The sequence below is a fragment of the Cyprinodon tularosa genome, unplaced genomic scaffold (genome assembly GCF_016077235.1).
Source record: "Cyprinodon tularosa strain WSP-4 unplaced genomic scaffold, ASM1607723v1 ctg108, whole genome shotgun sequence".
NCBI lineage: Eukaryota > Metazoa > Chordata > Actinopteri > Cyprinodontiformes > Cyprinodontidae > Cyprinodon > Cyprinodon tularosa.
Window position 1 is genome coordinate 1,277,788 of NW_024037871.1, and position 17,367 is coordinate 1,295,154.

Below are 17,367 nucleotides of genomic sequence, written 5' to 3' on the forward strand. Positions count from 1 at the left end.
ATAAAACCCAGAACCTGTGAAGGTATGTAGATTTTCATGTTTCACACAGAGCGGGTCATGAAATAATCTGCTTTTGTTGCTTCCTGCGAGGTTTTCTAGGCCTATATGTCCTGTCATGCAAAGGATTGTGGGATTTGCTTATCATGGAAACCACTGATGCGCTCCTGCTTTGGCTAAAGAGCCCTGAGCGAAGGATGCAGCCCTAGTGCTGGATTGTTTCATGCTAACATTTTGCATGATCATGTGGTTGAGCTTTGAAGAACATACTGCCAACTAGTGGCCTGGCAGGGCAAATCCAGCATTGATAATGTTTCTAGTGTCATGCACATTGTTATTAAAATGTCTACAGAAAAAAATATCACGTTCGCAACAGATTGTTCTGACTTATGAAACCTCATTTTTATAACTAAACCGAAGCAGATAAAGATTAGAGAACTGCTAGGTTTTCAGTATTTTAAAACAGCTGACGCTACTTTAGGTTGAACAATACTGAAAAATATCAATCTGATGTTTTGCACAATAGTTGTAAACTGAGCTCTGTTTCTTTCCTCCTGAAGTACATCTTTAATTTGCTAAAGTCCTTTCTGGATTCTTTTGGTCTATTTTTACAACAGATTTTAAATACAAATTTGTAAAAAAAAAAAAAAAAAAAAATGTTTTAGCATAATATTGACTGAAAGGACCAGAAATCCAGTGAGTACATTTAAATAAAGAGATTATTCTAATAGAAATTATGTTTTATGAGACTCTTCCGATTGAAATTACCTTTGAAAATAACTTTTTAGCAGGCATTTTTACTAAAACCACATTTCTTTATAAAACTAATTGTACTGCAGTATTCTAATAATTAATATGATTGTATTAGGTAGAAGCTGAAATCATTAGAACCAGAGTAAATATGGTTTGAAACTAACAGTGTGTAGTGAAGTAGTTTATATGATGTATTTTACTTATTAAAAGGGTTACTCTGACAAATGAATTTTTAATAATAATTTAAGTGATCCAGATGCACCTTTATAACCTTTAATCCGGTAACTGGCCCATGCCTAGAGCGAGACGAGGCCGACGGATATAAAACTGCATTCAGTCTGAACAATCACCACCCATGAGAAACAGAGATGCTTCCCTAAAATGATATTTTCTCCCAGTCATTTTGGCAAATAAAAACAACAGAGATGAAGAAGGTATGGTATAAAAACGCTACATAAATATGAGATAATGTAGTTAGAAACAGCCAGCCTTCGTCCGCACCATCTACTCCAACAACCTTTAACCGTATCGGTGGTTTAACAACAATCTTTGGAGGAGAAAACCGTCATCCAGAGCCACACATCAGCTCAAAGCCTCCTGCTGCTTTTATTCCAGGTTTTCCAGTGTGATGTAAAAACTTATGTGGCGTCTCCGCTTTCCTTTGTGCAGAAATAATTGGAAATATATCTAAAAAAAGCATATGTGAAGGGAAACAAAAGAGGCTTCCAGTTTATATTTGAGAAAGGTTAAAAACGAGAAGAGGAGCCAGTTATTCAGGATCTAAAAAGTGACATTTCCAGGAGCCCTGTTAGAGCACTGCATGAGTTATCAGGTGTGTGGACACACCAACACCTGCATGTTTCCTCACATCTGCTGCAGCTTTGATCGGGGGGGCCCAAACGCCTGCCCTCCCAGAAACTTCACAAACATTCTTTCTCTGCAAAAATTACTTTTTTTTTTTATCCCATTTTTTTAAACTTTCTTCTGCCTTTTGTACATAAAACCTTTTGTTAAAAAAATCAAATATAATTAAAAACAAAAAAAAAAAAAACATAAAAGGACAGACAAAAGAAAGACAGAAAGGAGGAGTATCGGGCCCCTCTTTCCTCTTTACGCGGACGCTCTTCCTGACTCCCCGTGCTGCCTGCTCCCTTCTCTCAGGCCTCCGTCTTCTCTTTCTTTTTGTTTTTCTTCAAGAAGGACGGCGTGCGGAACTTCTTCTTCTTCTTGGTGTTGGGCGACTTAGAGGGGGAGCTTTCGGGGGACAGCGTCTCCTCGATCTTCTCACCAGAGCGCATGGTGATCTCCACGCTCTCCATGCTGGTGGTCAGCTGACTGACCCGCTTGGACAGCTCCTCGTCGTGGTTGTCCTTTCCGTTCATCAGGCCCGTGTGGTTCTCTGGAGGGAAAGGTTTAAGACATTGTAAAGGCAGTACTTATTATTTTTATTTTTACTTTGAGGTCAGTTGGCCTGTTAGCCATATTGTAGCGCCCACTGCTACACACTGATCTAATGACCATTGCTTCTAAAGAAACACAGTTCTGTAGTTATGAAGCTACACCATTAAATTTGATCACAAATATGGAGACAGGAAATCCTAAAATACCAAGTCTGAAATAATTTTTCATGCATTATTTATCTCCTGAGGACTTAGAATTACCCCGTATTTCCACATATGGTGGTTCTGATTCCAGTTTGGCCCAGTTACCCCATCTTATGGTGAAAACATACACTCACCGGCCACTTTATTAGGTACCCCATGCTAGTAACGGGTTGGACCCCCTATTGCCTTGAGAACTGCCTCAATTCTTCGTGGCATAGATTCAACAAGGTGCTGGAAGCATTCCTCAGGGAGTTTGGTCCATATTGACATGATGGCATCACACAGTTGCCGCAGATTTGTTGGCTGCACATCCATGATGCGAATCTCCCGTTCCACCACATCCCAAAGATGCTCTATTGGATTGAGATCTGGTGACTGTGGAGGCCATTTGAGTACAGTGAACTCATTGTCATGTTCAAGAAACCAGTCTGAGATGATTCCAGCTTTATGACATGGCGCATTATCCTGCTGAAAGTAGCCATCAGAAGTTGGGTACATTGTGGTCATGAAGGGATGGACATGGTCAGCAACAATATTCAGGTAGGCTGTGGCGTTGCAACGATGCTCAATTGGTACCAAGGGGCCCAAAGAGTGCCAAGAAAATATTCCCCACACCATGACACCACCACCACCAGCCTGAACCGTTGATACAAGGCAGGATGGATCCATGCTTTCTTGTTGTAGACGCCAAATTCTGACCCTACCATTCGAATGTCGCAGCAGAAATCGAGACTCATCAGACCAGGCAACATTTTTCCAATCTTCTATTGTTCAATTTCGATGAGCTTGTGCAAATTGTAGCCTCAGTTTCCTGTTCTTAGCTGAAAGGAGTGGCACCCGGTGTGGTCTTCTGCTGCTGTAGCCCATCTGCCTCAAAGTTCGACGTACTGTGCGTTCAGAGATGCTCTTCTGCCCACCTTGGTTGTAACGGGTGGTTATTTGAGTCACTGTTGCCCTTCTATCAGCTCGAACCAGTCTGGCCATTCTCCTCTGACCTCTGGCATCAACAAGGCATTTCCGCCCACAGAACTGCCGCTCACTGGATGTTTTTTCTTTTTCGGACCATTCTCTGTAAACCCTAGAGATGGTTGTGCGTGAAAATCCTAGTAGATCAGCAGTTTCTGAAATACTCAGACCAGCCCTTCTGGCACCAACAATCATGCCACATTCAAAGTCACTCAAATCACCTTTCTTCCCCATACTGATGCTCGGTTTGAACTGCAGGAGATTGTCTTGACCATGTCTACATGCCTAAATGCACTGAGTTGCCGCCATGTGATTGGCTGCTTAGAAATTAAGTGTTAACGAGCAGTTGGACAGGTGAACCTAATAAAGTGGCCGGTGGGTGTAGTTACACTTACCCTGTGGACGAGGATCCAGATCCAGTTAGTAAAACCCTGACAGGTTTGGCTTCTTCCTGTTAACCAATCAGCCTTCATTTCTGTGTTATGGAGCTGAAAATGGTTCTAAACTCTGTACAGGATTTTCATTTCCAGGATCTGGATTATGATTAGTGGTTCTAGACAGGGTCCAACAGGGGGCCAATGTCCCTATAGAACTGGTCCTCACCGCCGTTATGGCCCTTATACTGAAGACATAATATTAAATAAATGTCTAATTAGGATAAGCGCTGTCATGGAAACTATAACTGATTAATTCAACCAGTTTACAGTTTCATTTCAATAATTATTTTGCTAAAAATTAGCCGCTCCACTTTGATCTATTATATCTTAGTTGCCAATTGCTGCAGGTGCCTCTTTGGCTCTCTTAATATATCGAACGATGTATTATTGCCCTTTTTTTTGTTTTGTTTTTTTAACTCTATGTGATGATTTTCTCATCACAGAATATTCTTATTATGAATATGCTGGATTATAATCCATCTATTTTAATCTATGGACCCTTACGGATAAATGGTAATGATATTCAATCTAAGATCGCCTCAGGATCTCTTAAAAGGCAGGAAGCCTAAAAAATTCTGATTTCATATGCTGCTGTATCTTTATTAATTGTGCTTTAGTGTTGAGGGTGTCCATAAAATTACATAACATGTCTATATTGGTAAAAGTTTGAGCTCATGTGTACTGTTGTGATTAATAGGCATTTATATATAATAGGTCGCTGGCAGGCTGGTGGAGTTTAATAGGCTAGAATCCACTATGGATTATCCACTACTGTTCTAACCTAAAATACTCTAAAAGCAAATGTTTGCAAACAAGATTATCTTTCAATAAAAATGGCTTAAGCAGGTTTAGTTTGCCCCTAAATAAACATGATCATCATATCAGCAGATGGTTATCGGATTTTTTTAACACCTGATCAGTGAGAAATGACTTTAAGAAATGGCATTGCGTTTGACTTTAGAAGTTCTCAGACAAACTTTAATGCATTAAAATGTTATGGTAAACAATTTGATCATAAAATGAAAAAAAATGGGTTCTAAGAAGTTGAATTGTACTGCATTTTAGCCCTGCTGCAAAATGGTCTGCTGGTATCATTTCAGTGACCTTCCTGTTAGCTCAGGGTTAAGTGTTAACGAGGACAGAGCAGCTCCGATTACTCAGAAGCAGGACGGCTGGTTTAAAATGGAGCATTTATTCTGTAAATACAAATGCTTTTTTCTCAATGTTTCTGGATAAAATATGGAAAATAAAAAGCTCAGTCTTAGAAAATTTGCACCCGACTGTGAAAAGCATCAGTTTAAAATCTAAACAGTTTTTGTCCACTATGCCATTTCAGCAGCCATCTTCACCCAGATACACTAATTCCCATCAACCCGCGCTGAATGTCCGCTTATCATGCTCCACAAATTTTTTAATATCCCTTCATTAAAATAATGAATGAATAACGAAAAAACAGCGACCCAATAACCCAGAGTCTGTCCTTCTTTTCAAATGAACAAAACATTGCTGTGAAACCCACTCTCGTAATAACAGGTCACGTAACGCCTCTGATTCAGCGTCGTGTCCTTTTCTTTGCAGGCCAGAGGATCCAGGGCGCTGATATAATGTTACAGCATCAAGCGCTGCCGACCTACCTGTTTGTTTACACCTTAAAACACATGGTGATTCAAATGAGCACAGCACAAGAACCGGCTGACCCTGGAAGGTGGCGTCAGAATATACGGGTCCCCTGAGTTAGAAGGCTGTCATAGGGGTAATTGCCATTGTGTGGTTTTGCGTGTTTGCGCTGGAAGGAAGCTGACAGGAACTCAATCCCAGGGTGCTATTATTTACCACTGCTAATGGGCCTGGTGGGATCTCTGTGTCTCTTTGAGGGGCATTAACCAGTGTGAAGTGTCAGATGTGAGAAGCGACGAGTTAAAGGAGAAAATACTGTAAGTCAACAGAGTAGCCGGCACCAGATCATGATAACAGTGGTAAACAAAGCCTCTTTTCCCCACAATGTTAGAGGCAAACACGTGTTTAGTTACAATATAAAATTAGTTATTTTCTGAGAAAAAAAGCTTCTCAAATTGTCTCCTTTTGACTTCAATTTGGTTGTAAAATAAACTAAACAGACTACATGTGCATTTCCTAAATGATTTAGTTGCATGCATGGGGCTCCTTTTGTATAGTTAATAATTTAATGCATTTCATTCTCGCTAAAAATACAAAGCAGAGTAAACTGCCTGCTTTGCTTCTGGACTTGGACTGGGCAGACCGAGTGGCTGCTGTCGTATGGAAGACGTCATACTGCTCCATGTTAGGGTCATAAACTGAAAGCTTCTCTTTCATGGTGTTCTGCTTGAGATCAGGGTTCATGTTATGACAAGTGATCATAACTTTGAATCAATTTGACTGGATGATCTGGTTGAACTGTAAAGTGCCTTGAGATGACTTGTGTTGTGAATTGGCGCTATAGAAATAAACTGAATTGAATTGATCAAAGTTCTGAGTTGTGTTTTTATAAAATGCTTGGGTAGATTTTTGTTGTTTTTTTAAACCTGGAACTTCACCTGCAAAATGGTTTGTTAAAAACTTGTTTCTGGAGAAAATTCCCACTTTGATGAGGGGAAAATTAAAGTTTAATTAAGATTTTCATGGGGGGGACTATATTTACTCAGATAGCCAGGATGGTTGGAACAAATTTATTTCTTTATTTTATTTGTTTTAGAGTCCTTTTTTTTTTTTTTATAAAAGCCTTTAAAACATTTAAACACATAACGTTCATTTAATTTATTTATGTGAAAGTGGTTTCATAGTCATAATTTCCAGCTGGATTATTTTAAATGTTTAAAATAGCAGACAAACTGTAAATCTAACATCCTAAATCCTAAATATTCATCGTTTTAGTCCAGCTCCTCACATAACTTAATAAAAATGACATACAGGTGCTGGTCATAAAATTAGAATATCATGAAAAAGTAGATTGATTTCAGTAATTCCATTTAAAAAGTGAAACTTGTATATTATATTCATACATTACATACAAACTCATATATTTCAGATGTTTATTTTGTTTAATTTTGATCATTACAAATGACAACAAATGAAAATCTCAAATTCATCATATCAGAAAATTAGAATATTACTGAAGACCAATAAAAACAAAGGATTTATAGAAATGTTGGCCAACTGAAAAGTATGAACATGAAAAGTATGAGCATGTACAGCACTCAGTATTTAGTTGGGCCTCCTTTGGCCTGTATTACTGCAGCAATGCGGCGTGGCATGGAGTCGATCAGTCTGTGGCACTGCTCAGGTGTTATGATAGCCCAGGTTGCTCTAATAGTGGCTTTTAGCTCTTCTGAATTGTTGGGTCTGGTGTATTGCATCTTCTTCTTCACAATACCCCATAGATTTTCTATGGGGTTAAGGTCAGGAGAGTTTGCTGGCCAATTAAGAACAGGGATACCATGGTCCTTCAACCAGGTACTGGTAGCTTTGGCACTGTGTGCAGGTGCCAAGTCCTGTTGGAAAATGAAATCTGCATCTCCAAAAAGTTGGTCAGCTGCAGGAAGCATGAAGTGCTCTAAAACTTCCTGGTATGTGGCTGCGTTGACCCTGGACCTCAGAAAACACAATGGACCAACACCAGCAGATGACATGGCACCCCAAACCATCACTGACTGTGGAAACTTTACACTGGACTTCAAGCAACGTGGATGAAGTGCCTCTCTTCTTTTCCTCCAGACTCTGGGACTTTGATTTCCAAAGGAAATGCAAAATTTACTTTCATCAGAGAACATGACTTTGGACCACTCACCAGCAGTCCAGTCCTGTTTCTCTTTAGCCCAGGCAAGACGCTTCTGACGCTGTCTGTGGTTCAAGAGTGGCTTGACACAAGGAATGCGACAGCAGAAACCCATGTCTTTCATACGTCTGTGTGTGGTGGTTCTTGAAGCACTCACTCCAGCTGCAGTCCACTCTTTGTGAATCTCCCCCACATTTTTGAATGGGTTTTGTTTCACAATCCTCTCCAGGGTGCGGTTATCTCTCTTGCTTGTACCCTTTTTTCGACCACATCTTTTCCTTCCCTTCGCCTCTCTATTAATGTGCTTGGACACTGAGCTCTGTGAACAGCCAGCCTCTTTAGCGATGACCTTTTGTGTCTTGCCCTCCTTGTGCAAGGTGTCGATGGTCGTCTTTTGGACAACTGTCAAGTCAGCAGTCTTCCCCATGATTGTGTAGCCTATAGAACTAGACTGAAAGACCATTTAAAGGCTTTTGCAGGTGGTTTGAGTTAATTAGCTGATTAGAGTGTGGCACCAGGGGCCATCAATTTTGAACCTTTTCACAATATTCTAATTTTCTGATATGATGAATTTGAGATTTTCATTTGTTGTCATTTGTAATCATCAAAATTAAACAAAATAAACATCTGAAATATATGAGTTTGTATGTAATGTATGAATATAATATACAAGTTTCACTTTTTAAATGGAATTACTGAAATCAATCTACTTTTTCATGATATTCTAATTTTATGACCAGCACCTTTAAATAATGAAAAAAAAAATGGATATCCAACTCCTTAGTGACGGATATCTATGACAAAGGTTTTTAAAGGTTTTAAATTTGCTAGCCTGTTGGATTTCTCTTCTCCAACTGATAGAACTGATCTCTTTTCTCCTAATGAATCCAATCAAATGATAAATGGTTTTATTTTTGACAAAATAACTTACTGTACACAATTATTTGCATTTGGGTGTGAACATACAGACAAAAAGTATCATATTCATCTGAAAATGTTTTTTTCCACTGAAATATTAGTTCAGAATTAAGCTATAACCTGAATATGTAGAATAAACCCTGCATGTAAAAAAAAAAAAAGTAGTTTAAAATTCACAGTCATGCCAAAGTATTAGCAAACATCAGATTAAAGAGGCAAACAGCTCTGCATCGACCTCTCTCTGTGTGAGCGATACCTTCTTTAGCCGGAGTGATTTGCGGAGACTGCGTGACAGACAGAGACTGAGAGAGAGTGGAGCCGTCGTCGGAGGTTAGCTCGTGCTCGCCATCTGCAGGGAGGTCGGTGGGGTGGAGGGGGGGGTTAGGGTTGCAGGAGGGTGTTTGAGTGCAGTGGGGGTGGGTTGGTATAAAAGGGACGACAGAGGGGATGAGTGGGATGAGAGGGTGGAGGGATTTGAGATGGAAGAGATTAGTCATAACACAGAGGCAGACAGACACATGTTAGAATCAGGCCATGCACAGCTGCTTTCCCACAAAACTTTCAAAATAAAGGTTCCCTTGTCTGTTGATCACCAGGCTCTCTTTCCTCCAGCCACCTTTCTATGAGTCCGCCTTGAAACACGCTAGGCCCTAATATGCTTTCCAGCACCACTGATCTGAGCATTGATGTGATCCTCATGTAAAGCTGCTATAAGGCCTAAAAATTATGCAGTGATCTAAGATGAATAACAAATATTTAAAGGGTAACTCGACCCACAGCATAACAGAACCTCCACTGTACTGTAAAGCAGGAAGTAATGTTTCATCCGCTGTTTTAAATTAGTCCCGTCTGATTCTGTCTAATGGTCCCAATATTGTCTCCTACCATCAAGCTTCTGATAAGTTTTCTGTACTTATCAGATTTTAATCTGGCATAGATTAGAAACAGCCAGCTTGTAGGTAGTGTAAAGCAGGGGTGTCAAACTGGTTCCAGAAAGGGCCGAGTGGCTGCAGGTTTTCTTTCCAACAAGCAATAGCACACCAGACTCCATTCATCTCATCAAGTGAGTTCAATCTGAACATGATGACTTGATGAAATGACTGCAGTCTGCTCTGCTATTGCTTGGTTGGAAAGAAAACCTGCAGCCACTCGGCCCTTTCTGGAACCAGTTTGACACCCCTGGTGTAAAGGTTCTTATGCAGACTCTCTGACTCCAAGATGCCACATAGCAGTTTTTTTTAACGTCTCTTACCATCCTGCAGACTGCGCATAGCGGCAAGGTAATTTCAGCTCCTCATACATAAATACGAGTAACATCAACTAAGTGTTCTTATACCAGTTTTCTGACTTATTAAGATCTACATACAGAACATCTGCAGGACATACACTGCTGCTTTGATGAGCCTGTGAGTTCTGGATTAAATATTATAACCTCAAAATAATCCAGTCAACTTTAATTAGGGAAATTAAAAAATGCCTTAATGGTATTTATTTTTGTGAAATTTGAAGGGACGTTACTTGTGGGGGATTTTGGTGAAAAAAGATTTCTTAACTCAGCTTATAGTTTATCCATTAGCAACTTCCACCTTCAGCTGACATCTATTACTGTCCTTTGCAGCTCCTCTTAACGCACCATTTACAGAGAGGTTGTGCAGAAACCTGGTTCGTACGGTTCAGATGTCTCATCACATATTCTCCATGTGGGACATGAAGGTGGAAACTGGTTACATAATCAATTTGAAGAGATGAAGTACCATCATTTTTTTAATCTTATAACAAAGTCTCTTTATAGATGCTCTTACATATCCTATAACCACATGTTTTTTTCTGTTTTAAATGCTGAGCAGTCGCTCTGTTCAGGAGACAATCAGAAATCAAAGCGGTGCATGTCAGCGTGTCTGCATGTGTGCAGGCCTCTCCAGACGGACTTCAGCTTGCATCCAGATGGGTCACCGGGGATTCATGGGGCTGTGGGGGGTAACAGTGTCATAGCAACGGGCTGCGCTCATGTGGCGGGTGTGAAGACCTGCTGTCGGTTCAGTCTGCCATCTTAGTCACGCAGGCCTTTTCATATGCACACAGCAGTACAGAACATTTGGACGTGTACCGTCCACATGCATGAACACATGCCCTCGGTCGTACACACTCCCACGTGAAACAACCACATTTCAATCTGGTCCAATGCGCCTGCAGCTCTGCAGAGTGAACCCCTCCACCACTGTCTGCCTACTATTGACGTTCTGCTTTCCTTTCTGAAGAGATAATATGATTAAAATTGACTTTAAGCGTAAGCAGACAGAACACGGTTATAGAAGTAGAAATGTTTATAAGGACAAACTCTTGGATTTTAAAGTTGTCAGAATCAATCAGAATGCTGTTTAACATGCAGAGCTTCAGGTTTACCACCAGTGCAGAGCTTATGGGAACCAAATCTGATTCAAGATGGGAGAAACTAATCTGTATGTGGACATTCAGGGGTGAGGGGGTACTGTAGAGCACAGTTTAATCCAGATTAGGTTAAAGATCATCTGGAAATCTGCTCCAGATGTTTGCTCTGATCTGCCAGTTAGCACGCTGAACAGATTTCAGCAGGGCTGCAGGAATGCATGAAGATTAGTTTTTAAACACACTGCAACAAATGACTGCTGTGAATTTGTCAGAAACATTAAACATGGATCAGACAGAATTTTTTTTTTTTGTAAAGATACGTAAACTAAAGGAGTAAAGTTTAGAACGAAGAGCTTTAAAAGTGTTTTACTCTTTTTGTGTGGCTTCAGAGAAACCTGAAGGTGCTGTGCTGCAGAGAGGGACTGGACTTCTGGGTTCTTGTTTAGAATGAAATGTTTGGGCCAGTTAGTTAGTTAGTTCTTCCTTCATATGCATCGGTCTCCAGTTCTCAGCTTCTACTACTTTATAATTAGCATAAAAATATCTTCAAAACAAGATCTTTTACTTTGGTTATAATGATGCACAAAAAAAGGGAGCAAGCATTCATTACAATGAACAGAGTTCAGCTGAGCGTGTGTGAGCATGGATTTATTAGTGTGTGTGTCTGTGTGTCGTACCGCTGAGGCCAAGTTGCCTTCTCTCCATGTTTTTGTGGGACTCCTCCTTTTCCAACAGCTCGCTGAACGGGTTGGGAGGAAGAGGAGCCATCTGCTCCTCCTCTGTGGGCACGTATGGCTGAGGAGGAGGGGAGGACAGGGGGAGCAAAGGGTGAGCGCAGGAGCACAAGCAGAAACGCTGACTGTTCACCACAAACATCTGAGTGCATCTAATAATCCAATACATGGTAATCCTTTCATCAAACTCATACAGCAAGCTACAGCGCTCCACATCTGCTGACATCTGTGTTCAACAACAGGTCATGAACGCTTCTCATGCTCTAAAAAGAAACACCGTGGATCAACAAGTCCAGATAAGGAGGGAAACTTTTCCAAAATAAACATAACACTGGTGCAAACACAGAAAAATAAAAGTCAGTCTCCAGGCACGACTACATGCGATGTTCCAAAAGAAAACTAAATTAAATAAAAGCAACTGCAAACAACAATGGACAGGATGATGCTGGGAATATTTACCGGCGCGCCTATTTGCCCAGCTTCCTTTAAGGCAAAACACAAATAAAGAAGAAGAAGAAAAAACAGGGAATCAGTCCCCAAATGTGTGGCTGAGAGATTTATTTTATATGTTTGTAATGCTTTAGTCCAGCTTTCCATGATTGTTTGTGTCCCCCTAGTGGCCTAAGAGAATAATGGATAAAAGACCAACTTGTTATATGAGGCCTGTAAAGCTTTGGGTGGCGGTGTCCATCAATGTGAATCTTAACAATAGAATATTGTCTAAAGGAAAAAATTAAAACAGAAATGAGGGAGAAACTGTCCTGCAGAGAGATATTCATTAACTCCCTTCACATGGAGGGAACCCGCCACATAAAGAAGCTGGCTTTTCAGAGCACTGTAGCCAGAATAAATGGGAAAAAAGGAAAGTTGAATAAAAGGATAAAAAGGGTTTGTAAACGGGCAACTGCAGCCTCAAGAGGATTGTGAAGAAAATTCTGTTATAAATATTTACAATGTTTGGAGGGCTAGAGAGAGTCGCCACACGCAGATTAGAACATTGGGTACAACTATTGCCTTTCTTCACTTAAGCCTATTCTGGAGCAGAGGTAACTGGAACAGTAGCTGCTAAAAGCTCTGAAGTCCTTTTTTTGGATGGATATAAAGTTTCAATGTAAAACAAGAGTCTGGAGGAAGAACTTAGAGGGACCAAATCCAAGAAAGATTTCAACAGTCAGTGATGTTTTCAGGAGTTATTTCATCTGCTGGTGTTCACTGTGTGTATTAAGTCCAAATTCAGTGCATCAGTTTGTCAGGAAACTTAACAAAAACCTGGACTTCCTAAACGTATCACCTCCATTTAACGCTGCAATGATGCAGCAATTCATGTAACCAAATACGCAGGTACATTTATGTACAGATTAACTTATACTGCATTCCTGTATTACATCTAAATCGTCTTCATTGGTCAATTTTATAATTCTAACCTGATTCTTGGATGCATTTGGAATGTTAACTTACTCCTTATGTTCATGCACTGCTGTTAACAGATTGCTTCAGATTGTAATAAATTTAAACTTAATGTAAACAAATAAATCCACAAAATCTCATTAAAAATGTGACCAGAACATTTGTTCAATTGTCAAGATCTGCAGTAATCCTTAAATTGTGCATTTTCAATAAACTTTTTAAACGTGAAATAAAATATAAGTTGAATAAAATCACATTGTCTTGTTTAAAACCTTTCTTCTTACTTTGTCTCTTGGTTCTGAGCTACAGAACCCGTAAAAAAAGAACACAGGTGCAGAGTTTCTCTGTGGAGCAATGTTTGTGGCGTTTATCTACATTAGAAGCTCATTCTCACCTGGCGCGGCTGATCGACAGGAATCCCAGCGAGGTGCTGAGACCGCGGGCCTGATGTCATCACATCTAACCGGTTCTGCTCTCTGATCTGGAACGGGACAAACAAATGAAAAACAGAGATGATATCAGCAGGTTCGAAGAGAGTAAAACTACTATTTCCTCCTAATATATAAATCATATATCTTTAATAACTTAAAATAATAGAACATTTTCTGATAAGGAAAATCAGCTGTGTTTGTTTACATTTGATATTGTTCAGTTGGTTCTGTTGCTCAAACACATGATGTGAAACTGGTTCATGTATCAGTATCAGTGTTGGACATCAAAATGTAAAAACTAGAGCAAGTAGCCTGGATGAGTGTTGAGCTCAAAGTTTGTCATGTTGTTTTGTATGATGGGAAGGATGGCATCAAAGCCTCCAAATCTCAAACATAACAATTAGATGCTGCCTAGTTGCTATCTAGTCGTTTGAGAGGCCTGGAAGAAAACAAAATGTCAGAGGAAGTTTTCTGCGTCTTTATTTAATAATGTTTAACTTAATCATGGGAGACTTCAGGGTTCCTAAAAATTTGAAAAGTTCTGCATTAGATAAATAAAACCACAAAAACCTGAATCAGACAAAATAATTTCAGCATTTCCAGATTATTCTATTGTTTAAATGTTTTGCCCTCCCTCCCTCCCTCCCTCCCTCCCTCCCTCCCTCCCTCCCTCCCTCCCTCCCTCCCTCCCTCCCTCCCTCCCTCCCTCCCTCCCTCCCTCCCTCCCTCCCTCCCTCCCTTCCTTCCTTCCCTCCCTCACCCCCTTATTGGATATTTTTTATCACTCCAGTGCAGGTAATTTCAATGATCATCTCTTCTTTTTTGACTAAATGTCTGAGAAGCCCTTTTGTTTAGTTCAGAGTCGAGTTTTAAATCAGGCGTAGATTAAATGACATCTCTTTTTGTGTACTCATGATGGAAGCCTTTTAAACGGTTACTGAGCTAAAGCTACATATTTTGGAAGAATCCAACAAAAAGAAGCTGAACTCACTTTGTTCCTCTTCTGCTGCACCTCGGTGGGGTCTGTGTTCAGAGGGACGAACTGGTTGGGGTCCTCAATGCGGATCGGAGTTCCGCTTTCATCCGCTTTCATCCACTGTGAAAGGTAGAAGATTAGGATCAAGAACAAATTGTTTTGTTAACCACAGGAGAGGGGATAAAGAAAATACAGAAAGCTGTTATAAAGTACCTTATATATATATATATATATATATATATATATATATATATATATATATATATATGCTAAATACTCTGATATAGTAGGTGGTGGTATGCACCTAAAAGTCAAGGTTGTAATCTGCCATTAAACTAATAGAAGAAGAAGAAGAATCTCTTTGCTCAGTGTCGGGTTGGTAGTTTCCTGTTCCACCACTAGATGGAGCTCTATGTTTGAGAAGGAAGGGCTGACTGCTTTGCTTTGCCTGCAGGACCCTCATTGTGCTCACCGTGGTGGTCCTGCTGCAGCGCTCCTCTCCGGCCTCCACGCTGACCTTGGTGTAGCTGTTAGGGGAGTTCAGCCAGCGCGTCTTCTCCCTCTGCTGTCGCTGCTGTAGGAACTTGAAGGGCAGCCGAGTGGCGTCACCGTCCTCCTCAAACGTGAACGCGGTGACGGTGGCGGGGATCTCCACTTCGCTCTTATGCCTCGGCTTCTCTCGAATGATGGGGTGTCTGTAGGCGTAACCCGTCCTGTAGCCCTGAGGATGGGAAAGGACAGAAATGACTTCATTCCTGCAGGTTTTTTTATGAAGTATGCAGTACCTTTCCCTTCTCCTTATGACACAGCCCCTCATTTTGGGGCACTGTGGTTTATTGGAAATACAATGATGCACGTTTCAGAATATATTTCAATCTAAAAAAGTCATACGGAAGGAAAAGACAATTAGAAGAGTTTTATTGATACAATTACTTCAGTCTTTGGCGCTCAGACCTCGGCAGGAAACACTGGTGCAGAATTTGCTTTGATATGCATAAACAGGAGTAAATAGGGATGTTTCACCCAAGGCCTGAAACTGGTGGCGGAGTGGAGAGGATGAAGTTGGTCGGTCTGTAGACTGCTGGTTAGCGAGACAATATGCTTGAGCTGTATGAAGAACTCCGGTGTGCTGCGTCAGCTGATACTAGTGCTTCACTTTGGGACCTGGAAGATGGAAGTCCAGCTTGGATAACACAGGTTGAGAGACCCTGTCCATGATGAGCAAGCATGAAGCGACAGTGGAGAAGAAAAACTCCCCTTTGGGAAGAAACCTCTGTTAGAACCAGGCTCAACATGGCGGTCTTCTGCTGGACCGGTTGAAATGGGACAATGAAAGCAGAAAGAGTCCAGTAGGAATGACACTCTGATGAAGCTTTAGCTACGAGGGTGGAGAAGGGGATGGAGGTGGGTTAAATCGGGATGAATTGGGTTATAGCGCAACTGCCTGCACTTCAGGCACCTTTGATGAGATGTGGATTGGAGTCCCTTTTAAGATGAACTATGGATGCTGATTGGCCCGTGACAAAGGCGAATAGTAATGGTTTCTTCAGTTGAACTTCCGCCTAGGCTCCATTTAGCAAAGAAATGAAACAAAACCCATTTGGCAGCCGGAAAACAGGCCATGTGGGAAGAAGAACTAACACTGAACCATAAAGCAACATCCCCACCACGAAACATGGAGGTGACCGTATCATGGGGAGGTGGATGGAGCTAAATACAAGAGGATCCGAGACGGAAAAAAAACTATTAGAGGCTGAAAAGGATTTGAGCTCCAGTCTGACAATGAATCTAAGCAAAACCCCCAGAGCCGCTAGTAAAATAAATCACATTCTTCTGTTAGAGGGGCCTAGTCAAAGCATGGGTCTAACTGCAAGTTTAGAGTACCTGGCAAACCTTTTAAAAGTATCTTCCCAGACACTTTCTTCTCAAACCCACAGAGCTTCAGCTGTTTTTAAACAGGAGACGGATTAATCCTGGTAGAGGCGAGCCAGGACGACTACAGCTGGAAGTCCAGGGAAGAATTGATACAGGAAGGCACGAGGTAAAAATACACATAAAACTAAATCAATTAAGAATTTTTAAAATTTTACTCTTTTTCTCCAGCTTATATTGTCATTACACTGTCATAAGTACAGCCCATCAAAATGAACTCTCTTAATCCATTCCCTTGGGGAGCAGTGGACTGCCATTGTGCGGTGCCTGTGGAGCAATGTGGGGTTAAGGGTCAGAGTGGCAGAATGTGGGAGTAGAGCTTGAACTCGAACCTCTGGATTCTAGGCACAATGCCCTAACCACTAGGCCACCACTCCCCAAAACACATCATCTCTCCCTTTACACTTTAAAATCACGCAGATTTGTGGCTGTAAAAGATAAAGACTTTTGAAACATTTCAGGGAGCTGACAGCTTTCAGCAGTCACTTCTTTTACTAATTGCTGCTGTTACTATCAGTATTGTGGGTAATTCTTTGACGTCACCTTCCTATTAAGCTGGTTTTTTCTCAGGTTGTGAGTCACAAGGACAAAAAACAAACACAAAGTAGCGCGGTAGCTGCAGGGTTTCAAACGCAGCAGAGGACAGCCTCAGCTTCATTTCCTCTCTCGTCCATCTCGCTCTGCCCCGCTGTTCACTCGCCCTTCACTTCATCCTCATTCCTCCATTATCCCCTCACACATTCCCATTTCCTCTCACTCGGTTGTGCCACTGCTGTTTTTTTTCAGTCAACTTTCCACACGCAGCTTTTCTTTTCATCTGCTCCCCGCGGTCAAAGCTGACCTTTCAACTTGGCTTCATCGCCCAGCTCAGCTGGCAGAGATCCTTTTTCCGGCAACATCCTGCTTTTCCAAGCCGACGTTTCGACACAATCACAGCTGGAGGCTGGAAATCAAGAGGAGAACAACTCCTCCTCTGTCGCGCTCTGTCTCATCACTGTCTCGGCCTCTTGAGTCAAGGCCAACAACTTCCA

The 17,367-nt window shown here is 41.1% G+C and overlaps 1 protein-coding gene across 7 annotated transcripts in view; it reads right to left on the reverse strand.

Moving 5' to 3' along the window:
• Nucleotides 1-1,414: 1,414 nt before the first annotated feature.
• Nucleotides 1,415-17,367, reverse strand: part of add3a (adducin 3 (gamma) a) — a 151,353-nt gene continuing 135,400 nt past the window's right edge. For 4 of the 7 annotated variants that reach the window (XM_038291293.1, XM_038291285.1, XM_038291276.1 and 1 more), the window contains 7 exons: nucleotides 14,877-15,125; nucleotides 14,420-14,524; nucleotides 13,392-13,478; nucleotides 12,050-12,073; nucleotides 11,534-11,651; nucleotides 8,725-8,817; nucleotides 1,415-2,149 (listed from right to left, as the gene is read on the reverse strand). In XM_038291293.1, coding sequence (XP_038147221.1) covers nucleotides 1,908-2,149; nucleotides 8,725-8,817; nucleotides 11,534-11,651; nucleotides 12,050-12,073; nucleotides 13,392-13,478; nucleotides 14,420-14,524; nucleotides 14,877-15,125 — 918 coding nt within the window. In that variant the 3' untranslated portion in view covers nucleotides 1,415-1,907. The remainder of the gene's footprint in view (nucleotides 2,150-8,724; nucleotides 8,818-11,533; nucleotides 11,652-12,049; nucleotides 12,074-13,391; nucleotides 13,479-14,419; nucleotides 14,525-14,876; nucleotides 15,126-17,367) is intronic. The other 3 variants (XM_038291308.1, XM_038291300.1, XM_038291317.1) reach the window with 3 other exon arrangements.